The sequence below is a fragment of the Phasianus colchicus genome, chromosome 3 (genome assembly GCF_987193195.1).
Source record: "Phasianus colchicus chromosome 3, bPhaCol1.hap1.1, whole genome shotgun sequence".
NCBI lineage: Eukaryota > Metazoa > Chordata > Aves > Galliformes > Phasianidae > Phasianus > Phasianus colchicus.
Genome location: NC_143438.1, coordinates 32,385,370 through 32,412,845, shown reverse-complemented (window position 1 = coordinate 32,412,845; position 27,476 = coordinate 32,385,370). Strand labels below are relative to the sequence as shown.

Sequence of the window (27,476 nt, the reverse complement as noted above, 5' to 3'; positions counted from 1 at the left end):
CCAGTGCTCCATCAAGCTTACTGTTAAGAGTTTCTTCACATATTCGTGTGGAACTTCCTATGCTGCAGTCTATGGCTGTTTCCCCTTATCTTGTCCTCACAGACCATTGAAAAGAGACTGGCCATGTCTCTTTGTCTCCCACACTTATTTATAAACATTAATAAGATCCCCTCTGAGTTGTCTTTTCTCAAGGCTAAACAGCCTTTCCTCGTTGGGGGAATGCTTCAATCCCTCTATCATCTTTGTGGCCCTCTGCTGAACTGTCTCCAGGAGATCTTCATTTTTTTTGTTCTGGGGAGCCTGAACTGGGTGCAGTACTTCAGATGAGGCCTGTCCAGGACAGAGTAGAGAGAGGTGAGGATGTACCACTCACTGTGCTCACATTCATAAGCATTCTGCAAGCATTGAATGTCAGTGGGTGCTGGTTTTTTCTGCACAGTGGAATTCATTGATGCACTTTTGCTTCATCCACACTTCCATGTCAGATGCCATTTGGTCAGACTGCCCCTCTGCTGCCATCTCTCAGACAGCAACAAAATGTAATGGGATATTAGTAGGAAGATTAATTTCTACTGCCATACCACCAACATTTGCCTCTGACATCATGAGTCAACAAAATAAAATTGGAGGCATTACTTTCAGAGCAGTCCTCATATTTGAAAAATTCCCAGCACTTATATTTAAAAAGTAACGGCTTCTTGCTTTGGTTGCAGCGTACAGCTATGTTTTAACTTGTCTATCATCTTCTGTTTTTTCGTAAATTCTTTTTTTTTTTTTAAGCAAAAGTAAAGTTTCTTCTAATTGCTACCTTTCATCTGAGTTGCACTGCTTTTTTTTGTCCAAACAGAATTTTTTTTTATAGTTGTCTTTGCTGGTTCCTAATGTGGTATCTTACAAGCACATCTTTTCTTATTTCTAATTAGCTTCCCCTTTTCTGTGCATTTGCCCTATAATTTTACTGATTGCCTGTAAGTTCCTATATCCCTGCAGCATGCTGTACCCATTGATGCCTTAAGATTTGATGAAATTTGGTATAACGTGCCTAGCTGGACAAGACTTTATTGTTACCTTTCTGTAAGCATCTATGGGCATTACTGCTTGTGGGTTTTACTTTATCCTTTTCACCCAAGGAGTTCAGCTTTCTACCTGACAGTTGACAGAGGAGTCTTTGAAAAAAGGTGTCCTAGTACACATACGGCATTATCTAAGGGAATAGCAAGTGATCTAAGCCAGCAAAATAAGTTCTCCTTCTTTCATTATTCCAGTTTTTTTTCCATATAAACTTTTTCATGTTGGATAATATCAGTGACTTCATGTTGTCTAATACCATGCTATATTGAATACTGTATAATAGTAGCTATTGACAAGACCTGCAGTATTTGATCTCTAATTCAATTTGGAAATTGACTCCCACAGTATGAGGGAGTTATTCTGGATTTTACATAACATTCATTTGTATGCTGACTATAGCGTTATGCATGGCATGAAATACAGTATCATAAAAATCTCTTAGTAAATTGCCGTAGCGGAATGACCAGTTTGCACATATCACTAGCACACTGATCAAAGAAGCAATAGAATGATGAAACAAGAACAAATAAATGAAAAATGTGAATGAACAAAATTTAATTATTTAGGATCATCCACTTGAAGCATTCTAGCTTTTAACAGTCTGCAGTATTTGTTAACGTGCCTTTCCCATATACCTCTGTCTCCTCAGTTTAGTTGGCTTTTTCCTTTTGTTCCCTTCCTACTGATTTTTCTTGCAAGGGAATGTCTGTTCCAAAATCACTACAGTGTATATCTTCAGTTTATTCATAAGTTACTGATTAAAAAAACCTATTTTTTAACATACTACTTCTGAGTTTGAATATCAGTGAGGTTCTCTTGCTGAATATTTGATTTTTTCTTTCAGTAAAAAGAGAAACAATTATCAGTAACATATTATCAGTAACAATTATCAGACACATTAAGTGTATGTCTTGCTACTGTATTAGAATGCCCAAATTTTGAGAGTTAATCAGTGGATAAAAGATCTACCTTGTATAATAATTACATTGGCATTCAAAGAGCTTGTATGAGATTTTGAAGAAGTGTCTGTTTAACAGAAAGTAATTGGCTGTTGCATAAGAAGCAACTACTACTACAGATCAAATTGCTATAATAAAGTGCAGAATGAAACGCAGGATTTTCATGACAGACAAAATGACTGTGGCATGGTTGGGACTTTTGTAACAGTCTTGCCATTAATGTATATTAACTTCACAAATGAATAAGTGGTTAGTAATGAAGTAGAAAAAAACTGAAGTTGAAAAGGATGAAAATAGTCAAGAAATGTGTAGAGTACAATATTTCATTCTTTGTATAGAAGCTTTTCTCGTGTGGTATTTCCCTTATTTCTTCAGAATAAAGAGGAGAATTGTTGCAGAACTTCTTGCCATACAAAACAAAATAATATTCTGCTCAGTTTTCACAGGCTAACTTGCTTACTGTGTTTCTTTGGTTTAATTTAAGAGCTTTGGGAGTTCCAGTGACAGACTATACATTTGAAGACTGTCAGCTAGCTTTGGCTGAAGGACAACTTCGTCTGCCTTCAGACACGTGTCTTCTAGAATTTGCAAAGCTTGTGAGAAGCCTTGGGTGAGCATATACAATATTTGTATATAAGATGCATTTTTGTTACATGTTTTTTTATGATTTTCCTCATATAACAGTATGTTCTCTTCTAGTACACTGCATTTATGGCGACATATGGAATGCTGTCATATTACAGTCAGGGAAACTAATGTAAAGATTAAACCAATACTGTATTAGAAGTAAATGTCTCAAGACATCCCAGAGAGGATCAGAAATACTGTGGGGCATGTAATATCTGATACAACTAAGAGTCAATTGCCCTTTCCCATGACATCTATAAACAAGAATGGTGCTGCCATAATACAATCTTGTGACTGGGGTTAATGTTGTAATAGAGAGGGCAGAAGATTTACTCTTACTCTTTCCCAAGAAGCACAAGAAAGCATTGGTCTATTGAGTGGGTGACCGCTAAATGTACTTTACAATGAAATACCTTATTTTAAGCAGTTTGGCTCATCTCTTCTCTTATGACATCAGTTCTCTCTTTACCTTTCTGAAGAGCTTCAGCAAACAGTGGGGAAAAGAAAAATCACATAAACCAAATATTAGAACTTGCTGCTGTTTTTCCAGTTTTTCTCCTTTGTTTCCCCTCTCCTCCTATTAAGCACCCAGAATCCAAATTTGCATTTTCAGCCTATTAACAATTGTAACATGTGAACATCTTTTTCCTTTTTTGTCTCTGTAAGTTAAAATACAGAGCATAGTTATGTTTCCATTTCATATTTTATTTCATTTCACTGTTTTTCCTTCATCTTCTAGCTTGTTCATAAACAGGATTAAAAAAAAAAAAAGAGGCAAAGATCTATTGTAGACAAAGGAATGCAGGACAACATACATTATGCATACAGATTACAGACACATTTCTTCATTTTAGGGGACCTCCATCTGAAAAGAATTCCAGTAGGACAGTAGATATTTCTAAATAGAACCAGAAAGATTCTTGCTTCAGTCCAAAAACTTTGAATTTTCAGTTAAAAAAAAAAAAAAAGAAACAAATCTCCTCACTTATGATGCAGTTGATAATCCCAGGATTCACTTTAATCTTCTTGTAACATTGTCCAACTTCTGTCTGCTCAGTTTAAAACAGTTTCCTCAAATTAAACTTTTTAGAGTATTTATTTGGCCTCTAAAATGATTATGTACATTTGAGAGAGAAGTTCCTCACAATCTAAAAGTTCTCTGACAGACTTGAGCAATTATGAATTATGCATTGGTGAGCTATTATTCTGTCTTGATTTGGGTGTGTGCCAGTAAATAAAGCTATTACCATGGATGAAGCTGGATGAAGCTTGTAATATGATTTCAATTCTAATGCATGATTGATGAAAATGCACTCATTTGCTGCTTATTCAAAGGCTTTGAAGCCAGCAAGGCATTAAGATCATCTAGTCACATCCCTTAATAACTCCAACTGTAAATTTTATCGAATGGATTTTGCATCCAGTCTCATTACTTTCTTTTGAACAAGAACATCTAGGTAACACTTAGTTTTAAATGGAAGACTTTAAAGGTGAACTCAGACTTTTGTTTTTATTACTTTGAAATCATGTTACATCTGAGTTTGCTGCACTGGAGAACTGTTTGTTCATATGATATACCTATAGGATTCATTATCATTTACATGTTTGGTAAGATTTGCTCAGCCTGTGCTCTAGGTAGGGATCCAATTGCAGTCCAGAAGACATGTAGCCAGAGCAATGAAGCCCGATGCTTCATTTAATGAAGAGCTTGAGCAATTTTAACACAGCTGTACAGTTGCCAAGTCACAGCTGGCTGAAACTCAGCAGCTTCATTTTGAACTCTGTGCTAAAATGACTGTTTTATCGAGGAGATCAATTAATCAGTGTTGTCTTCTCAAGTTCTAGGCTCAGTTCTCTTCAATTATGCTTCTGTTGAGCCTGATGACTGACTGATGTTTGACCAGTGAACAGATTCCTAAGATTTTTTTACTGTAGGTTTCAGACCTTGTAAATGCTCAACATCATTTGATGATTTCATTTAATTTCATTTGATGATTCATAATTAATTGCCCTATTTTTAACAATGATTTCCTGCTTATATTTTGACTGGATCTGTTAACGTGTTCTAGACATGGAAGTTTGTTTGACTTCTGTGCCTTGCAGACCTCTTTGTACATTTTCTTCTGCAAAAGATGCTAGTGTATTAATTATAATTCTTATATCCATTTTTTTAACAAGATAATTTGTTTTGAGCTGTTTTAATGCAGTCGCCAGCAAGGAGATCCTTAAGTTCTTCATAATGTCTCAAATTTCTGCTTATTCTAATTTCTACGTTCACTTTGCCCATGAACTAGAAGGACATTCTAGCTTTAGTTGTTCTGATTTCGAATAGAACCTTGATTTGTTGGCCATCAGTAGCTCCTTAGTGAATTTTCCATTTTGGGTCAGATAAGTTTCTAATTTTTTCTGCTGTAATTATCTTATTTTCTTAAAATATCAGAAAGATTTATCCTATCTTCAAAGCAGTCGGATGTAGTACACATTGCAATACAAAGTAGAAATTTCTTGTTATCACTGTTCTGTTTGTTGTTAAGCTTACGAAGTCAGGTCTTGATGTAATCTGACGCTTTGTTCAACTGATTCTAGTGGTTCAGGCTGTTTGCATCTTCAAAAAACTATACAGAGATAAATTATCCTTAATCTGGGTATGTGTTTTATGACACTATCTGTCGAGTAACAATTTTTTTGCACTGATTTCTTCTAATACCTCTTCTCTCTTTTATCTCAGCTGCTCTTCAATTTTTAAAATTTGTTACTCTATTACATTATTCATAATTGCTTTTTGGTTGTTGGGTTTTGTTTTCACCAATCTTTCACTTACAATCCCAGCTGTGAATTAGAATGTGTTGCAAGGTTGGAGGTGTCTTGCATCTTTCTGGTTTAGTCCATGTTTTCTACTCCCTGATTTTTCTTATCCACTTGCTGCATTTTGGCAAAGATTCTTTAGAAACAAAGATTTTCATCTACTTTTTTTTTGCATACTAAGCAGCTCTAATACTTGTACATCTCAACACATTTTCTTTCCAGTTGACAGTTGACTTGTACTTCATACATCAAAAAGAAATAAGTATATCAAACAAAAACAAAATATGGTATCAAAATATGGTGAATGTGTATCTTATGTTGCTGGTATATGTATAGCACAAGGCCCTTTGGGCAGATTGTTGACTTGGTGTATATATTTAGTATACAGACACAGAGGTTCTTGGTGGTTTTCACTGAAGACAGAATGGCTGATTGACATTTATTTTAAAAGGTATAGTTTGCACCAGATCTTCTTTTTCATGTCAGATTGCAAAAAATTCCCTTCCGATTTCTGAGCTTTCTTGGTGGGATTATTCTATTGTAGTCTAGGAAGTTTTACCTTTAACAATGGATAGTAATTTATTTATTTTCTTAATATTTTTTTGGTTCCTTAACAGTCTGCTCTGCTTTTCTGGGGCTGATCATTGTTGCTGTCTTAGATCCTTGTAATAAGCACTAGACATGCCTGTTGCATCTAACAATTGCCTACCCCAGAAGAATGTTCTACAACATTAGCAAGTCTGAAGTTTACCTCCTTACATACTCCTAGGCCCAAGTAAGTTTTGTGATAGTTAACCTTATTTTAGAACCTGAATCAGTTCTGCTGTGTCTTCAAAGCCACAGTATTTCAGTAAGAACGAAATGAATTAAACAGTAGTTCCATTTTGAACCTCAATATTATACTGTCCAGTCAGTCACAAGGATCCTAAATAGACAGTGCTCATGTAGCCTTGTAAGAGCTGCAATGAGAGATTATAATTATCTGTTAGATATGGTACCCATCTACTCTCATTCAACAGTCTGATGATGCAAACTTCTGCTGGTCCATGTGTACGTGAAACTGTGGTCCAGACTGTAGGTAGTGCTTTGTAATTCAAGAAGTAGTAACACCTTACAGCTAACACTGTCATGCCACAGGGTTGCTACAGTGGTCATATTTAGTAAGAAAAAATCTCTGAAGGATGTTCTTCATCTGTATTCATGGTAAAAACAGAGCTGTCCGTTACAGGAGGTGATCAGAGATTAGGCTTAATGTAGTGAATACCAACTACAGTACACCCTGCCTCATGAGATCAATTCAGGTCAGTTTTGCAGCTGTTGAGTATTCTTTCACTTATAACAAGAAGACATTGCCTGGAAGTTCATCAGCAGACAGAAAACTGAATGTGCTGCTTATTTCGCTTAGGGCATATTTCTCTGAACTTGCAGTTTACAGTAGTTAGCTACAATATCCAGCTGTTCTTATGAGGCTTCCAGCTCTATGAGACACTTAGAAGCTTTTTGGCAGGTTTCCAGCATGTGAGGAAAGAGTCTGTTTTCAGATGATCAAATGCAACTAAAACTGACTTTAAAGAGATGAGACATTTCACTCAGTAAGAACAGTGGTAATTGTGCTGAAAGTATCCTACCTTCAGGGATCTGGTTTTCCCTGTCAGCTCTACTGTGGAGAATTAAATTTTCAGAGCTGTTCATCCTGAAGCAGTTCTTTCCATCTTTAGAGGTTGGTGAAGCAAAATACCACACTAGCAAATAATGTTATGTCCCATAAAGCCTAGGTCCTGCAAATACATGGTTTCATGAGCAGAGACATTCACTGTTGACATTCTAGGTTTTATAGCTTCCACTAGGGTAAAAGGCTCTTTACTGAGAGGGTGGTTGGGCACTGGAACAGGCTCTCCAGGCAGTGGTCACAACCCCAAGGTGCTGGAGTTCAAGAGACATCTAGACAATGGGCTCAGAAGTATGAGAAGTATGGTTTCATATTTGGGTGGTCCAGTGTAGGGCCAGGAGTTTGACTCAGTGATCTGTATGGGGTTCCTTCTAACTCAAGATATTCTATGTTTCTATAAAAAGTAAAAATTTTAAAGGAATTTAGACATCCAAAACAATTTCAGTTTGAAACTACAGTCTGTTGTTGGATTTGGAACACTTGGCTATCAAAGAATTCAGCATTATTTGTCATGGATGTCCAATACGCCAGTTACCTTCTGATTATGAAAGGGATAGAGGGACCTATCTTGGATTCCAGAAAATACAATGTATTCATACTCAAGCTGAAGCAAAAGTTTTGCCTCTCTGATCCACATACTGTTTTTGAGATTGGCTCACAAGCTTTTTGTATTTATAATCTCAAACCAGAAAACATCTAATAGATTAGTAGCAAATCACAACTATTTTCGGTATAAGATTTTAATTTTCTAACTTTAGCTTTTCAGGCCACTGAAAGGTTGACTGGTGAACAGGAGATCCCAAGGAGTCTCTAACACTAGTCACCAAACAAGTGTTTTTTCATTTCCAGAAGGTGAATTTTGTGTGACTTTATTCCAAATCAAATCTCTCTGGTTTAGAGACAGATGTTAGATTGCATATTCTGTGTCAGAGATGGATTATCTCAAGGGAGTATTCAGATGCCAGCTGGCCTTGTTCTGCAGTTAAAATCCATTTTGGCTACTACAGTGAGGATGTATTATCTATGGACTAGTTTTACATGTAATGCTGCATGTTAGAAGCTGAGACCCGTATGTATCTCTAGCCCTTCGTGGATTCCTTTGATATTTGTACCTGCTCCTTTTTTAGATAATGGAAAACGAATGTTTGCTTTTTTATAATGCCTAGGAGCAAAACTTATGAGAGGTGCTTTCCTTCAAGTGTGGAGGGAGCATGTGAATGTTTTGTAGGGGCTACAGGCTTTGAAAGAATTGATACATAGCTAAGTCTTATAATTCAGAAATACAGTGCTTGGAGTTGTTACTACAGTTTTTGCAAGTTAGGCTAGGTAATGGCAGATAACACAGTACAGTAGTTTTGGTTTTAGTTAAAAGTATAGGCTTTGGGAAGAGTTGTTCAGTCATTTCAGTAAGCCTTCAAGGTGTGGAGCTCGTATATCAGATTCTTCCTACTCAGAGTGCCATTAGCTATTTTTCAAAGCTTAGGTATTTTGGTACTGGTTAAATATTTGATCCAAGTCTCATCACTGAGAGGAGGCTGCTGAGAAGGTCCAGCTGCAGTATGGAGACAACCATGATCTTGCATAAATAATTGTCTCCATATGTCTGCAGGAGCAAGCAGCAGAACAGTGCACTGCAGAAAAGTATTATTACTGGCTTTTTTGTCTTCAGATTGAGAACTTTGAGTGCCTGTGTTACCCTAAAACAGTTCAAGTACACTCACTGGTAACAATTTGGTTGATGTTTTATTAGGCAGGGAATTTATTTTCTCCACATATATGCAGCACCTCTAATATTTATTATATTCATAGTAAAATTTATTTTTAACAAAGCAAAACCAAGAAGTTTGTTGTTGTTTGTTTGTTTTGCTAAATCAGAAAACAAGCCAACAAATCCATGCAGTAGGTATCTGCCTTAGTAGAAACATGTTCTGTCATTGGTCAAAATCTGGTTTTGAAATCGGAAGGAATGAGGTAACTTCTGTAGCAGTACTAACTACTATAGCCTTGTTTGTTGGGTAGCCTCATAATGGTGTTGAACTGCAGACTGAATGAGGACTGACAAACAGGATTAACGGTATAATCACTATTATGTAATCCCAGATTCCTTTTAGACAAGATGCACCAAGTCTTTCCTGTTCAGTGACATTAGTAAATTTGGAATCGTAATTGGTTTATGTTACTGTCAATGCGGCCATGCTCAGGTGACCTAAATCCTACCTACTTCTCCATGCTTAGTATTTGATACTAGCTAGTTCTAGACTTTTATTTTGCTTGCACACGTTGGGCTGCTTGGACATACGGCTTATAATCAAGGAAGAGGACACAAGTTTATAATCAGAATTCCTAAAATGTTCCAGTAATTTCTAACATAGTTCAAGAACTAATGGCAGCTTCAAGACATTAGGAATCCATTATTACAGAATAAAGCTGCTTGGAATCCTGCTTCAGGATTTTGTAGTGCTTTATACCATTATCATTGCTTCATTCAGTATATTGATATCTGTATTCTGAAGTTAGGTTTACTTTTAAAATGTACAAAAATAATGTGCTTTCTAGGCTGAAACCAGAAACACTTGAGGATGATCTTGATAAATATGCTACGCGTGCTATGAAAATGAAAAAAGAGAAGGCTGATCTTAAAGAATTTTCAGAGTATTTGGAATTTCCAGTTTCGCACACATTAGAAAGTATGTTTGCCCTTTTTGATGAGGTAAGAAACAATATTTTAAAATTGTGTTACTTATGATAAACTCTGTTCTAGCATGATTTTCTTGTTGAATTCACTGAAGTCTAATTCAGGGCAGTGCTAAGCACTTTACAGTCATAGCATCACCAAAGTTGGAAAAGACGTTTAGGATAATCTAGTCCAGCTGTACATTTACTGCCAATATTTCCCCACTAAACCACATCCCTTAATACAACATCTAAATGTTTCTTGAACATCTCCAGGCATGATGAGTCAACCACCTCCATGGGTAGCCCATTCCAGCATCTGACTACTCTTTCAGAGAAGAAAATTTTCCTAATATCCAACCTGAACCTTTCCTGGTGCAACTTGAAGCCATTCCCTCTAGTCCTATCGCTAGAGATATGGGATGAGAAGCTGACCCTCACCTCACCACAGTCTCCTTTCAGATAGCTGTAGAGAGCTATAAGCTATAGACATTTCACTGCAGTATTTGCCTACTGCATTTCCCTTTCAGCAAGATAGTAACATCCATCATCAAATAAACGAAGTTGTCATTCAAGTAGAAAGTAAAAAGAGTATCAGTTGGACAAAACTGATTTTGTTTCTAGATCTTAAAAAAAAAAAAAAAAAAAAGGTTCATGCCAAACCATTACTACTACTTGTTGCAACTGTATGCGATGGATATTGGTTGTATTAAAAAAAAAAAAATCACACTTTTTTCCCAAGATTCCTGAAAGCCTGAAGGACTGAGAAACAGATGAATGAGCCAGTTTTTTTTTTTCCTCTGGCAATTAGTTGGGATTGAGAAAAGTGATCGTTATCTATTAAATCATGAGATGCTGTTTGCACCAGGAGATAGATGGATGTGTCTACAGTGGTATTCTAGACCAAAGAGCAGATATAATGTATTCAGGACTTAAATCAGACTAGTTTGACCTTTGGTTCTCTAATTTTAGTTTTAACCCAAATAAGTAAATGTAAAAATGTTAGATATGCAAGTAAAGCCTAACAATAGTGGCCCTGTCTTTCATGAATATTTGAATAGAACTTCCAAGTGGAACTTTGAAAAGCACCTTTGAAGCTCATACAACCCCAGTTTTTGCAATGAATTACATATAACACTGTATCTTGCTGAATATTCTGCATATTACTTGTTGTTAGCTGATATTTTTGGAAGTTCTGAGACAAGTTGTCATATCTAGAGGATTTCTTTCACAGAATGAAGATGGCATAATTGACGTTCGAGAATTTGTCATTGCTCTGTCAGTTGTCTGTAAGCCATCCAAAACTCTGGAAACAATCCAACTGGCATTTCAGGTAAGTGGTATTTTCTTCCTATATATAGTTTACTTAAAATTTATTTTTAGAAATGATTATTACTTCCATTAAATTTTTAACAGAAACTTTTTTCCAAATGCCTTTTAAATACTTGATTTAAAATGTAATTAGCATTAACAGAAAGGAAGATAAGGAGAATATATTCAGAGGGAGTTAACTGCAATTTTGTTAGTTAAATGATGGGAGTTTGTAGAGTGGCGTTGTAACGTGGAGCTCGTAAAGTCTTTCAATACACTGAGTCTAGGGCCAAAGTCTTTTGTATTGACTACTCTAAACTGATGGTTAATGAGGTATGCTTACTGTTTGTAAAATCTTTCAATCAAATCTTTTTTGTCAAATTAAGAAAAAAAATCAAAACTTGCAGTTCTATGTGTTAATACAGAGAGCTCCCCCCCTCTTTAGCTTATTGTAACATTCATTTTTTCCTCTTAATCTTTGCAATGTTTCTTTTTCAATCCTTCAGTTCTTCATGTCCTGAATTATTTGCCTATCTTTTAGACTTCCCAGAAGTCTTCCTGATCTTGTTCTAGCCTCAGTGGTTTGTTTTAGCATCAGCTGTGATGGTTAATGCAAGCTTTTAGGGAAACTAACAGAAGCAGTGCTTAATGTTTGCCATCCCAGTGGGTTTGTCTGACACTGAAATTTCTTAACTGAAATCTTTTTAACTGATTTCTTTAATATTGCTATTTCAAGCTTTGCTGCATTTAGGTTACCTTTTCTGAGCGCCTTGCACTTATGGGGACTTGTGTCTTCAGTGCTACCAAAACAAGAAAAAAGTTAACTCTTGATCACTGGTGAATGCTTGGACTTCAGAGCTTAAAATTGTATCAGTATTACACAGGAGTCTTATTTTCTGAGTGTAACTATTCTCAGGTTCTTCAGCAATTTTTTTCTATACTTAACTGTGTTTTGCTAAAGAAATGAGAGGCTCCTATGAATGCTTAGTGTCTGTCTATCACCCTTTTGCCAGTGTTGAACAAATACGACAAAGGATGAAGTTGCAACAATATTTATTTCCTACAAAACAGCTGTCAGAGGGGCTAACTTAATGCTTGTGAGGCAAAAGGAGATCTCTGCCTTTGCTTATTGTATTTTATTTATGTAGCGACATCACTTGATGTTTGGTGATCTGTGTCCTCTTACTAAAATGAACAAGCTTGAATACTCTGTGTTTACTTGTGTAAACTTGAATGTGGCATTTGGGCATTATTTCAGTCATGATTGGTTGTCATTTATTTCTAGGAATAAAGTGAAGCATTTTACGTAGCTGAGCAAATATTCAGAGTGGGACTGTTTAGTGTATGACGGAAGAAGCTGAAAAATAGGGGTTACTGAGTCACCAGAGATCTAAAGTGGAAGACCATTAAAAGCAGAATTAGGGATTATAGCAGCCAATTCCAAGAGCATCGATCCACTGTAAATGCTGGGCATCCTCCGTTTCTGATTGTTAAGAAAGTGAAAGAGTGGTGTAAATCTTGCCAACGTGGCACTTATGGGCTTTATCAAATATTACCTTCTGATTAATTGATCTAGGAAAATACAGCAATTAAACAACTTTTGTCTTGTCCTTACTACTTGTGAAACAGCATGCAAATCGGATGGTAGGGAGGAAAAGGCAAGAGTCTTGACTTGAGTATGGATGTTGTTTTCCACATAACTTCAATGTTTTTTATTCATTGTGGTGTGCTGTCTTGATGAAGATTCCACGTTCCTAATGGCTGTAAAGAAACTAAAAGTTTCTAAAGCATTCTTTTTTTTAAACACAGCTCAGTATTTGCAGCCATGTCATGCTTCAAAATTAGACGATGTCTTAAGCTTTTGTTTGTACTGAACAAGCAAAATGAGATATTTCTAAAAATGTAATGAAGTTTGGTCCAGATGCTATGAAATACTCAGGTTATTTTTTTTCTGGGTAGAGCACTGTACATGTAAAAGATAGAATGAGGATAGGAATGTTAATTTTTAATTACCGTTTGTCTGTAGTAAAGTTTTTATCTGTGAGCAAACTGCTTCAGGACTTGAAAAGAAACATTATTCTTCTCTAAATAATTGGGAAGTATTTTCAAAAAAGTATAGGTTCATCACTGGAATGGCATTGTTCTGATTAATACAGCTCCATTTAGATGTAGCAATCTGTAGCAAAGGTGAATATCTAATTATTTGAACATTAATAAAGGGATTCTTTAGTTTTATATTTGAGCAAGTGGGAAATAATTGATTCTTAGGCCAGCTAAGTGTATCTTCTACTTCCGCAGACTGGCTTGGAGTCTGGAATTCCAACTCAATTAACTGATCCTTATCATAGTTGTGTATCTGCAAAACATTTTAGTGTTTAACTGTCTTATCTCTAAAATATCACTGAAATTCCATTGTTCAGTCATGTAAACATATTATTTTCCTGGACATAATAAACTGTACTTTGAAAATGTACATGGGTGAACTACAGTGTTCATAGGAGGCTGTATTCAGCTTTGGAATGACTTAACTTGCTGTTTTGTTTTACAGCTATACCAGTCAGAAAATTGTACTATAACAGAAGATGATTTAGCTCATATTCTGAAGACTGCAATGGGTGTCTCACAGATTAATGTTACACATCTTTTTAGGGCTGTAGATGAAGAAGAAAAAGGAAAGATTACATATGGTAAGTATGTAAAGTGGATCTGAACTGCAACAATATTAAAGTTGCCTGAATTTGTGTTGATATACAAACCAGTTACATTTTAATTTGACTTTGTCTTTTTAGTGGACTCGGTTTTATAATCCTAAAAGCATTCCAGACAAAGTAAACTTAGATTTAAAAAAAATAAAATAAAGAAATTTGAGTTTCACCTTTTTATCAAGTGTTATGTTTACTTTTTCAGAGTTTATTTTTGTTCTACATTGTCAGGTAATGCCTATATTAGCTCTTTTATCATCTTCTGTGACTTCAATGCATGTGAATATGAAGGTTTAAGAAAATAATCTTAGCTCTTTCCTGTTGTGTTGTCTTTTAAATGTTCCTCATTATTTCTGTCCTCCCAGTATAGGAAAACATAAGATTTTCTTCTTCAGTCATTTTTCAGCCTGTTTAAAATCAGTCATGCATGCAGAGGAAGTGAGGAAATATTGACCAGGCTGCTGAATATATAATCTGTAATGCAGGTGATATGGAGGCAAAAAAGTTGCTTTTTTTCTCCAAATTGAGAGATCTAGGTGAACAGATTATGCTGAGAGTCTCAAAGTACTTGTATATTACTTCAGATTCTTCATCTCTTACACAGTAAAGTTCTAAATTTAGTTGCATCATTCAAGTATAAGTTGTTGATAGCAGGTGTAGTACATATCTCAAATAGAAGTGCTTATGATATGGCCCTGTTCTAATGGTTTTCCATCAAGATGATTCATGTGGATTTGTTTTGTAAAAATGTTAATTAAAACATCAATATTAGTAAATCAGTTTCTACATTAGTATTTCCTATGTTTGATATATGAGATGTATGCAGTACTTCAACTACAGCACTATTTAGACTCACTGAAATGACTATCATTGCTTTATCTCCCCTTTTTTGTCTTCTCTTGCCTCCTTGATTCCCACTGTACTACCCCTTTTCTCTCTGTACTTCTCATCTGTCATCTCCCCAGCATTTCCACATATATCCTATTCTGTTGCCCTTTTGCTGCCTGTTGCTCATTGTTGTCTCCCAGCTGACTGAAATGGTGACTCAACTTTTTCCCCCCCACTATCACCAAAAATAACAGCAGAGAATCTAAGCATCTTATCTCAGCAGAACTCTAATTTTGTCACGTCTAATTATCTGAGGAAAAGATAACTTTGAAACAAGTATACTTAAACCAGTCTGTGTGAGTTATCAAGGAATTCATATTTAATGTCATTCTTTGACAGTACCCAGTTGCTCTTAAATCTGCAGTGCCCCTAAGAGATCACAGTATGTTTATCACAAGAAAATCTAGACAACTGAGCCACAACAGTGACCACTGGAGCATTTAGTGAGAGTTGGTGCTTTTTTTTTTTCTTGCATTCAAGATATCAAGTGATATACACACCATCCTACTCTGTGTAGCCTCATAGTGGACTACTCTTGAATGCAACTGTGAGGCTACACAGAGTAGGATGGTGTGTATATCATTCAAAATTTTGCTTGGGTCTTTTTCTGAGAAAAATGCTGGGAAACGTTGCGCAGAGTTTCTAATTTATCCAAAAGCTTATTAGTAAGAATAAACATCCTATTGTGACAAAGAATTGAAAGATGAAGGTAAACTTCTGGTATTGTATTTCTGTCTTGAAAGTTCTTTTCTATAAATATTTGATATCTTGCCTTGCCTGAGAATGCTCATCTTTACATGTGATCTGTTGCACATGAAAAGCAAAGAAGAGGGAGAAAACTTGGAAGTTATACTCCTTCTGAAGGCACTGTCCAGGCAATTTATGAGAAAGAAAATGTTTGTATTCTCTGCAAGAGTGTGAGGAGTTGGTGAAGGGAGTGGAACTAAAGGAATTCTATGAACATGCAGCTTGCATCAGGAATGTTAAGTAGTGGGGTTGTATTGTAAAGGCAGGAGAAAAACCTTTTGATTTGAAGTTCATGCAGTGTGAACTTAATGTGGAAGTATAGATAGTTTACTCCACTCAGAAGGATGGTGGAGAGGGAAAGCTATGACAGATTCTTTCTTCCACAGCAGCCCTGTAGCACTAGGAGAAACTGGGCTTTGCTCCTCCTAACGGTGACTTCAGTTGCCATCTGCACTGCACTGGAAGCAGCTCACAGTGTTGTATGGTCACGAGCTCTTCCAGTAATAACAGTGAATTGGAGTGGGCTGTCTGCCACATGCTGTAGGTGACAGGGTGACTTAGTGACAGTGTTCATATCCGGCTTCCTCTAGTGTCAGTTTACATTATAAAATAGCTTCTTGTGACTTGGCTCCTCTACGGTATCTTTTGTTTAAATGATGTCTGAACAAACGGTCATGAAGGCACACTGACAAGGCTTCAATGCTGGATTTTTAATACAAAAATTCTTGGCAGTAAGGAGTCACCTCTACTTCCAGAGGGAATGAGTCTTGCTCTTTCACTGTTTTATAAATATACAAAATCCGAAATTATGGAATTATAGATATTTTAATTGAGAACTGAAATTATGGAATTATAGATATTTTAATTGAGAACTAAATAAATCATCATCTCATGATATCATTCTCTAAAATATTAAGAGCTTTGGAATGCTAAGATCTTGGAAGTGGGAGGCAGCAATTATAGCTGCATTTAGGTTGAGGAGAATTAACAAGGAAAAGCATTTTAAAGGGCATGTTTGCAAGAGACTTTCCAGATTTGAAGAAGTGACTGCGCATGCTGTTCTTTGTTCCTCAGCTGGAGGGCTTCCTCCCTTCCCCCAGTGAACAGTGAGATGCTATGTCAGGGCATGTCCTCATACATTCTAATGCAAATCTGAGCCTGTTTTTTCCCTTCACCATGCAAGCTAAGTTCAGCTTTGAAATGTTTTAAGATAACCCTTTGTGGCATCTTAGTTCTGGGGATGTGGTAAACTGCTGAGAACCTCAAACAAGCCATGGAAATAGTGTTATGTTAACTGCTGCTATTTTCTCCAAAGTCATCATGTGATTTTGCCCTGTACATACTCAAACTTAGTGTCCTTCTATTTCAGAAAACTGATTCTGTGTAACATTTTTTTTTAGATGACTTCTACAGATTTGCTGAATTGCAGCCACACTTTGCAGAAGACTATCTCTATCCTGATCAGATGGTAGCTGAGAGTGGATTGGAGACCTCATGTCTTTCTGCTCCAAATGGTATCTGTACTGACTTCAGCCCTGAAAATGCTGAAGATAAAAACAAGCCCCTGCAGAAGAAATGGAACTAACACTACAACTGTTATCTTCCTCTCCTGGTGAGAGGATTATCTTTTCTTGGGATTTTCATAAGTCACTCCAATTATATAGCAAATACCAATTTTGTGTGTGGAAGTTCTTCTACCTTAATACTGTTCTTTGATTCATGTGTGCTATATTTAACAATATGTTTCAGGTTACTTGGGGAAGGTATTTTTATTTTTTCTTCCAAAAGGACTTTGAAAGGCAAAAATGTGAATGTGCTTCATTATTAATGTTCATATTTAAAAGGAAGCAGCACTCTTATTTATATTCCACTGGCTAGTTTCATGTACAAAGTGTTGCACAAATTGTGCATGTATAAAGAAACTGTAGTTACTATGGTGTTAAGTGCACTTTGGTGATTAGTGTTTTCCCTAGTTATGGGGATGTTTATTTGGGGCCAAATTTTGCTCTTCATATTTGCATAGTCAGTTTAGTTTTCAGTGGGATTATGCCATTGAGCAAGGCAAGCACATTTTGGCCCCTTTTATTTTAGTTCCAGTGAACAGTTCAGAAACAGTCATGCAAAAACTTGATGAGGATTACTTCTGTTTTTTTATCGTTGAATGACAAAATTTCTTTTCTTTCAGTCTATTCCATGGTAGAATGAAAAGGAAAGATTCCTTCCAGATGCAATTAAACATGATTTTTTTTTCCCAAACTGACATGCCACATGCTGTTTGCAAACAGATGACAAAACTGTGCTTTTCTCTTACAATCAACTCATATCCACCCAATATTTACATGGCAGATGTTTATACAATCATATTTATCAGGAATCAGGATTTCTTTTGTGGCAAGTCTCTTTTCTTATATACATACAGATACTTGTATACATAGATACTACATCTTTCGTAAAGATGACTTATCATGGAACATACTATAAAAACTTAATTGTATGAACACAAATTTGAAAAGGTTGCAGTTACTCCAGAAGCTAGCAACAAGGCACGGAACAAGGAATGCCAGTTAAATATCTACAGCAACGTTAGATATACTGTGTATAATATACATGAAGTCTAAAATTTAGAATTAGAAGTTTAGAATTGGTGGAAGAAAAAAAAAACATTTAGTACTAACATTTCTTATATTTCCTTTTGTAAAGCCAGATGCCTTAATTATCAGTGAAGGTCTCAGAAATTAAAATTAGTGTAAAACCATGTAGCTCTACTGAGGAAATGAGAAAAAGGCCTCAAGGACTAGGAAGGAGAACTATGTCACAAAAGAACTGTGGTGGCAGCTCTCCTTCCAGATAAAAACTGTCTATTTTCAAATCATTTATGTGACTAATTCTGCAGGCTGCACTAGAATATGAGGATTTCATAACTTGAAAACTGTCACTGAGAGTTGACTTCCACATGTTAATGCAAAACTAGATTTGAAGGGTGGAATTTCAGCAGAAGGAACTCTGTTTATAACTAATGCTTATTCTTTTTTTTTTAATAGGAGTTTTTGTTGTTTTTTAAAGTGCATTTTAGTGTATTGGAATGCGTCCTTAGAAATCCTTAATTGTCTGTGAGAAGTCTCCAAACTGAAACTGGTTTTAATAGAATACATATAGGAAAACATGATGTAAGAGATAATGCTTTTTGGGGGGGTATGCAGAGGTACATTTTCATTTCAAGATAGTAATTAAATTTTTTTATTTATCTAGATAATGCATGCCAGGCTGGCAGGGGTGCCACTGGTTGGCAGGCAAGAATTAAACTGAAACCAGTAGTAGGAAGTCGTAGGCACAACTTGAAATTAAGACATGAGAGACTACACTTAAATGGGAGTTGTCAGGTACACAGAGGGAGTTGTGGATAACTGTGTAAAAGACCTGGAGACAGAGATGGTATTGAGCATTGCTAACTGAATACAGTTAACCAGTTGTTGCAGAAAAGATGTTCATCATAGTGAGATGCATAAAGACTTGAAGCGTGTAAGAAGGGTGGTGGTATTTGTGTTACCAAGAATTGGTAAGGCCTTACATAAAGCATCTGTCTGTTTTGGGGCACTTGAGAAAAATGATGAGTGGCTGGATGGAGACTGAAGGAAAGAAAATTTTCAATGATTCTTTCAACATCTTTATTTAATGCAGGGAGGGAGACTGGAGGAAGATATGAAACCAGTCTTCAAATATGGAAAAAGCTGCAAAAAGGAAGATAAGAATCTTTATTCCACGTTCATGGTAGAAATGGGAGGTATTCATGTAAAAGACAGGATAAACATTAGAAAAACTGTCTTACAGCACTTCTAGTTAAGATGTGGAGTGGGTATTCTAGGTGGGATGAGGAGCCTTCCTTCACTAAAGCTTTGAAAACAGGACAGAAAGCAAAGACACTGTTGATTTTATTGATTATAACCCCAAGGTTGTAGGGATAGATCTCCTGAGATCTATTTTCTGTGATTATATGTTGCGTATTTTAGTCAGTATTTAAGGCAAGGTAGATGAGCTGGAGAGTCTGAGCATATCACATCCCCTCTGTAAGACTACAAGCAAACAGTGCTTGGCTCAAACTGGCTGTCTCTAAGACAGTTATCTTCTGCGTTGTTATGTAAGCTTGGGAACTGGAGGATTTCAAACTGCAGGGGATGAGACGGTTCTGTGATGCACTTCTCTGAAAAGAAGAAAAGCTTAGCATCCCATGGACAACTTTAGTGAGAAAAGCCCCAGGGGGGGAAAAAAAAAATTGTTCTACATCTGTGGGGAAAAAAAAAAGCAAGTTGACTGAAGCTGTGTAAATATGAGCATGTTTGCTTTCTATATATGGTGCTTGGGGTTCTAAAAAGGCAAAGAGTTAATTTTGTCTCTCCTCTCTGGTGAGAGAGATATTTACTAGTTGTGGTGAATGTAATAACAGCATGAGTGCAGTTAAGCTGTTGCAGAGCGTTTAGGTTTAAAGGGTGCTGCAGCTTGTGGTAGATGGCCCTTCAACAAATACAGCACTGGATGGTGAAGATGTGCTGGGAACTGCATGCCTCAATGAGCTCTATTGAAAAAACCTGGTGAGCAGCATCTTGGTGAGCAAGCAACCAGCTTCTATAATGACTTGCATTTGTTACTGCTTTTGTGAGATTCATCTAGGTAGAGAAATAAGATAAGACATGAAGTCCTGATCAGTCTGCATGAAAACTTCTTTAGACTTCAGATAGTGTCAATAAAAAAATGAGTATCCAGGGAATTTCAGTGTCTAGAGTATTCAAGGTATAATAATGGACTGCCTTGTAGTGACAGAAAATCCACATTAGTGTAGAGGATAAACTCAGACTTTGTGGGTTGAGACCTGCAGTGCATTACTGCAATACTGTTCACTACAATTTGTCCATCAAATTCACCAATTAAACTTCAGTAGTTCTACAGAAAAGGTGCCCAACTGTGGAGCCAGCTGGGTCATGACACTCAGTAGCTTGCTGAACTGCAAGGGTAGAAGTGAAAGCTTCCTTTCCCATTCACCATACAATAACATGTAAGTGCTTTCTAAAGTGTAAAGATTTTACAAACCTTAAATTTTCAGGGAAACATACATCAGTGTATTTTACAACAATTTGATAAGTGATCCTTCACAAAAAAAAAGCAGAGGTGTGAAGACATGGCACTTGTCTGATGTGCATTTTGCTGCTTTTGTGAAACACTGCCATCCCTTGCCAGCAGAGCTCTTGCATCAGACTAAATTTCTGTGCATGGTATGAGAGATGCTCAGTCAAGGCTTTGTTATTCTGATATGGTTGAGCAAATATACTATGTGCTTTCGATGTATTTAGCGCAGAAAAAAATGCAATCCAAGATATCTAAGAAGTGTGGTGTCTTTTTGTTGCTTCATTTGTTGTTTCAATTATAATTTAAAAAGAAAAAAAACACAATTATAAATAGAAACAAAAGTTTAGGAGGTACAAAGCCCCTGTCTCTTACCACAGAAATGTAGAGTTCTATTACAGATTTTTCATGAGTGCGGTGCAGTAAGTAGATACAGTTAAAAGGCTTTATAGGCAAATCATGATCCTAAAGGAGAAATTAGTTGTAGACCTAATTTTGCATCCATTGTTTTACACTATGTATTTCAATGTATGTTTCAATGTAGCCAGAATCCTCTTACTATGATAAAAAAGTAACCAGACCTCTGTGTGTTTGCTAATCCTGATTTGAAGGTCATGAAGCTTACTTGAAAAGGAGATGTGTGCATTAAGGAAGTGATGCAATCTCTTTAGAGAGAAAGCCACAGGAAGTAAATAGTTGTTTTGTACATAGCTGTTTATTAATATTTTCAAGCAAACTGCATAGCTGTTAGCTAGTTAAGATGTTGGGATGCTTGGAAAATGTTTTTATTCTTTTTTTTTTTTCTGGAAAGGGGATTATTGCACTTTAACACTTACATAATTTGATAAATTTTCTGAAGGTATTTTTACTTAATTTCTGCATTCCTCTATCAGGCTGTGTTTTGTCACTAAACAAAATTTCCTATATTATTTTATCATGTGGTAAGTATGGCTTTTCATGTTAATAATTCTGCTCACTGATCCTCCAAAACCAGTATTTTGATTGAAAAATAAAAATAGAGAAAGGACTTAAAGGATAAAAGCTGGAGACCTACCTGAGTAGCATCTGCTATACATCTTAGGATGTCAGAGACTATGCAAGCACAGCTTTGCATGATTTGGCTCCTGAACTAGGAAGGAAATGTATTTTGAATTTAAAAACAAACAAACAAAAACCCGATCAAGTCAGATTAATTTTCCTTTACATTTAACTACTGCATTCTGCTTGATCTGAAATGTCTTTTTTCTAGCAGCACTTTCAGGAGTTTTCTGTAATTAAGGCCAGATGTTATAAATATGTTGGCTATGTTCACGTTAGTAAAATTTAACTTTGGCTCCTAGACTCAGTGGAACACAGAAGTTCTCTGTGACCAAAGCCCTGCAGATAACTTTTTAATTTCCAGGTATCTGAACTTCAGGTAATATTGCTAGTTCTCTTTCATAAAATAAAAATAGGAAGAGTAGGTCCAATGGTTTGAAAACGAACATAAGAATTAATAATCTGTGCCTTTGTTCAGGCAGTCAAGTGAAGCCTCAAGATCTGGCTCATAGATGAGCAGAAGACTGAAATAGGCATTTGGGTAATTTTGCTTTTCAGGACATGTTCATACAGCTGGCAATTAAATCAGCCATTCTTCAGTCAAAGCATGATATCCTGAAGGTACTGCAGCCTCTTCTAAGTAATGTCCGAGTCACTAGCAGCAGAGCCAGCAATGTTTAAGCGGTTCTCCCTCTTTTTTTTTTTTTTTTTTATGAAGACCAGAAAACAGTATTCTGTGATGGGAACCTCAAAAGACATCTTTAGAGGTAAAATCCTCAGCACTTCCTCAAAGGAACAAGATCAGTCATTCTGTGCTATATCTAAGGCAGTGAACTGGGTATACAAGTTAGTCACTAACACTCTGATCCAAATGGGCATAAATGATTTAATGCTGAGGTATAACTGCAGAGAATACAGCAGCAAAGAGAGCATGCCTGGATTTGCATCTGTAAGTATTTCGTCTCATATTGGTCAAGTTAAGACAGCTCCTTTCTCTAGGAAACCGCTCAGGTTTGTTTCAAGATATTATTATGTTTTATAAGTGGAGGAGTGTGTTGTTTTGTAGAAAATCACTTATTTTTCCCTCAGATGTTATGATGTCTTTCATTACGTGCAATGGGACTAAATAAAAGTGATATTGAGAAAGCAGGCTTAAAAGACTTTTTTCAATGGAGGGTTCACCATTCATGTGAAAAACAGTGAGACCTTTTGCAACAACTGACTGTCTAGATTACTTTGCAGGCTCTTTAGGCAAAATAATTTTGCTATTTACATAATGACAAGGCTGCTCATTCTGTGTTCTTTTGCAAAGTGGTATAGTATAGTTTTCCTGTGCAAGCTAACTGCTGTAACTGGTGAAGAGGTCTCTAACAGTGGAGATACAACAGCAGAATCACTTCAGGACAGGTTGCATGAAAGTTATTCCTTTCAATTAATTTGGGGGTAGGGAGGGTGGTGGTTCTATTAATTCGGAGAGGGTAAGTGCTTCTTTAGGTCTTTTTAAACAATATATTTGTTATGCTTCTTGATTCTGAGCAGATGTTTGCATGAGGCTGTATGAACAGCCTGGCTCACTTGAGGTTAGCTTGGAGATCTTGAGAAGGGTGTTGTACAGTATTCTGTGGATGTAGCGTTAAGCTCCAGTTTTTTCATTTCAACTAAAAAAGAAGCAGGAGAAGTCATAATGACTTCTGTAATATTCTGTTTTGATATTATAAGTAGGTGTTACTTGAGAGAGCCATTCCAGAGCCAAACAATACATTCTAGGAAAATCAGGCTGAATTTCTGCTCCTGAAGCAGAAAGTAGTAAAGTCATTAAGTCTGGCATAGCAGGAAAGCTCTCACTGTACAGTTGGCCTTTCCCACGGTAAAGAAGGATATTTTCTATCTCTTGGACTGGTGAATTTATGTCTCTGTATCTCTAGCTGTCAATTGTGCTGTCTCGTTCTTTGTAGGTTGGCTGCAGTCTGAGGGAGACCTCACTGCTCTTAATCTTAAAAGACATTCACAAACTGCTTTTACTGGCCAGTAAGGTGCAGGTGAACACTGAAGATGTATTCTTGTAACACTACCCAAAACTAAGGCCAAGGCCCCTTATACTGCTTTAGCTTGTGTCTGCCTTTTCTTTTCTCACACTTAAACCACTGCAGGTGTGTCCAGGTGAAAGCAAGTTTGTGTTTGAGATGCTTAAGTGTTTCTATGAACATTAAGAAATTAGATTCAGAAATAAAATACGGTGACATCTTCATCTGGATTGACTTCTGACATTGTCGTTCTTAGTGTGTGCCTGTTTAATTCCAAGTTCAGAATGCAGTATGTATTGATACATCAGTAAACCAGTTCTCCTCATGGATACTGAAGAAAACTGAAACTCAGACACTTTTCATCCTACCATGGTACTGAAAATGAAATAGTTTTTTTCTATGAATGCATATGGGGAAAATCCAAATACATGTCTTTTATTTATGTCTTTTATTTGCTACCCAGCATGAAGACAATTTTGTAGTTGAAATGCTAAATAAATAAACTTGTAAATTCTCGTATGCCCTAAATATATATTTTTGTCCTATTTTTTTTATAGTAAAGTTTAAGCTAAATATTTCTTATATTTCTGAAAGAAAATTTAGTTTAACCACTATTGTACTTCCCAGACAACAAAACCAGTTTTTTAAGCAAACATCTAAAAGTGAAATTGTGTTTTTAAGAAGGTGGATTATGATCCCTTAAAATAAACATCTCTCCTTAGCAGTTGTATATACTTAGACAAAAAGCAAATCAATTGCAGCTACTTGTCTATATAGTTTGTGTTAGTGATTTGTTTATATTGTTTTCTGTAATTGCTCTACGGGTATTAAGAGCTCTGCGTAAACCACTAATGTTAGAAATAGAGGTCTGAAGTAAATCTCTGTAGAAGTGATAGATTTTTGTATCCTGGAGGAGGACCAAGACTAAACATCTGCTAACTTTCATTCTGTGCTATATAACTTCAATGTCCCGGCATTATATTGAAAATATTTGGCATCTGTTCAGTGGGACCACTTTCTAAGCCCTTTTGTAATTCCCAACATCTATCCCAACGCAGGTTTCTAATTTGATTGTAGGTACAAGTTCATCTTTTTTTTTTGTCGTTGTTTGGAAGAATAAAATTCAGTAGCAACAAGCTGAGAAAATAAAGTTCTTCATCTCTTGAATTCTTGTTAGACTTGCATTGAGGACATTTTTAAAGTATTGCTATGTTTCTGAACACATGTGAGGATTTAAATGCAAAAGTAAAAAAAAAAAAAAAAAGTTTTTAAATGATCCCATTTTCTTTTACTGTTACTGAATTCAAGTTAGACACTGCCATGAAGAAGATGCCTTTAGTTGAAAACCGCCTTTAGTTGAAAACCTGTGCTGATAGAACTGGAAGTCTTGTTTTGTAGGAACTTGCTTGCAAGGTAGAAGGTGCTTGTTCCATCAGTGGTACAACTTCTGCTGACTTCAAGGCTGCTCAGGCAGACTTGCTCTGTTTCAATGTGCATATTGGCTGCAAGCTTTTTCTTATAGGCCTTGGATATGCAGTGTAAATCTGTAATGATATAAAGTGCTACTCAATAACAATAATAACCTGATTGCATTTTTGTGCTGTATATTTCCCTCCTATGGCTCTGAAGGTTTGTGTATATAGACTGTCTTTGCACTGAACTGACTATACTTTGTAGCTGAGAAGCAAAAGCAAGTAGTGTACTAAACACGACCATGGTTTGTGAGTTCAGAAATGCAGATACTTTTTGCAGGATGTGAAGTATAGCTTCAGTGCAACAAATTTGATTTTTATATTTTTTATTAATATGCATGGAAGATTAGGGATGATATTTTCTAAAAATGAACTTGGTTTTGTACATTTTTCAATGTTTAAAACTATATGGTTTAACATTACCTCTGAAATACCGCTATCAGTAAATTCTTAAAGGAAATACCTCAACTTGAGCGTTCTTTTTTTCTTGCTAGTTGTCTGGTAGGTTGAAACGGACTATGGTGTGTGATGAACTAACTGAGCGAAACAGCAATGACGTAGAAGCTTCACCTATGCTGTAAGTCGTGATTTACTGGAAGGGAACCAAATGATACACTCCAAGTGTTGATGTGCAGTGTACAATCATGGCTCGTTCTGCCCCGACTGGACCTTTTCCTTATTACTGGCTTGTAAATGGAATTTTCATCATGAAGCCAAATTAAAAATGAAGGAGAAAATGTTCTGTTTTCTTTGTGTTATTTTTCTTATGCATGTTTGTGATATCCAGCGAGGTTTATAATAAAGGACACAGTCATGAGTGTGAATAAAACCAAGTTCATACATGTTCAGATGCATATTATTGATGTATGCAATGATTGATGTGGATGTGCGTGTGTGCAGGAGACTGGTGTTTAACTGACACCTGGGAGTTCGAAATACAGGGGCTTAAGGTTTTTTTTGGTGTGGTGGGTGGATTGGTTGGTCATTCTGTAGATTTGGATGTGTGTTACTTGGTTTCACTGGTGGGTTTTTTTGTGTGTGTCTTTGGTTGGTTGTTTTCCCCTTTAACCCCACCCCATGGATGACAGGTACATTGAATCCAATTCTATCATATGTCCTTAAATAAGAAAGATGAAAAAAAGGGGCTCTGTAGGCCTGGAGAACAAGTGTATCTTAGTTAGAAGTAGTTAATTTGAATTACCCAGGAAACAGTCAAGACGTGATGTGACACTTCATTTATTACGTGAGAAATGCCTAGCAGAAGGAAAAAGTTACAGAGAGGTCCAGCAGATAGAAGGCAAATTAATATGAACACTTTTAAGAATGAGTGAAACAGTGGTGAAGTTTAACGGTAATGACACATTCTTCACAAGGTGAAGATTTCAGGTGGAGACTTGTTGATAGTTCTTCTGAAAATTAGTCACTAATTTAAATTTATGGTGTGTATGTAGGTTTTGAGTGATGACTGTTTTGAGTCAGCTTAGTAATGCAGTGGTTTGTGTGAAAGAGTGAACGTCTGTGGATGACAGCCAATGCCTAGCTAAGAAAAAGGATCAAATATTTTAACTTTGTATGGAAAATCTAATTTATTTTTTTTCTTCCAGTGAAGTCCTGCCAGTCATGCAGCAATGGTGCACGTGTACTTAAAGAGAATCTTCATCACCTGAGCCATTCCTAAACTTAGTATATTTTCCTTTATCTTCTGCTCTAAAATGCAAATGATGTATTGATTCTAATCATCTGTAAGTAGATTATATAATAATTTTTAAAATTAGTTCCAGAGCATGCTACAGGAATGGGAAATATTAATTACAGAATGGAAGGGATTGTCATTCTTCTTAAAATATCATCTAGCCCAACTGTCCTTCCATTATCACTGCTACCACAAGCTACTAAGCCATGTCTCGCAGCTCCTCATCCAGACGACTCTAGAGCACTGCCAGGGATGGCGACTCCATCACCTCCCTGGGCAGCCATTCCAGTGCCTGACCACTCTCTGAGAGAAAAAGTTCTTCCTTATGTCTAACCTAAACCTCCTCAGGTACAACTTGCGGCCATTTCCCCGGGTCCTGTTTGTTGCCTGGGAGAAGAGGCTGTCCTGCTGCTCGACCTCTTGGTTCAGGGATGAGCTGCCTGGGCCTGGTGGCTGCAGCTAGCCCTTCCAGCTGTTTTTCAGGCACTGCAAAGTGCTGTTGCAGGAACATGAGCTGTGAGCTCTCTTCTTTCCCACCTACTGTTACTCTCTCCCATGTAACCAGCGATAGGCCTAGACGGAATGGCCTCAAGTTGTGCCAGGGTTCTTTTGTGTTATTTTGTGTTGTTAACTCCCAACGTGCCCTGCGGTCACCCCACATCTCCCCAGGTGAGCGCACAGT

At 36.5% G+C, this 27,476-nt stretch overlaps 1 protein-coding gene across 1 annotated transcript in view; it reads left to right on the top strand.

Moving 5' to 3' along the window:
- The window catches only part of LPCAT1 (lysophosphatidylcholine acyltransferase 1), a 59,329-nt gene extending 33,491 nt beyond the window's left edge, over positions 1-25,838 (top strand). Inside the window, exons 10-15 of the mRNA XM_031589121.2 lie at positions 2,515-2,640; positions 9,688-9,841; positions 11,039-11,137; positions 13,664-13,802; positions 16,853-17,064; positions 25,596-25,838. Of these exons, the coding sequence (XP_031444981.2) occupies positions 2,515-2,640; positions 9,688-9,841; positions 11,039-11,137; positions 13,664-13,802; positions 16,853-17,037 (703 nt within the window). The 3' untranslated portion in view covers positions 17,038-17,064; positions 25,596-25,838. The remainder of the gene's footprint in view (positions 1-2,514; positions 2,641-9,687; positions 9,842-11,038; positions 11,138-13,663; positions 13,803-16,852; positions 17,065-25,595) is intronic.
- The last annotated feature ends 1,638 nt before the right edge of the window (positions 25,839-27,476 follow it).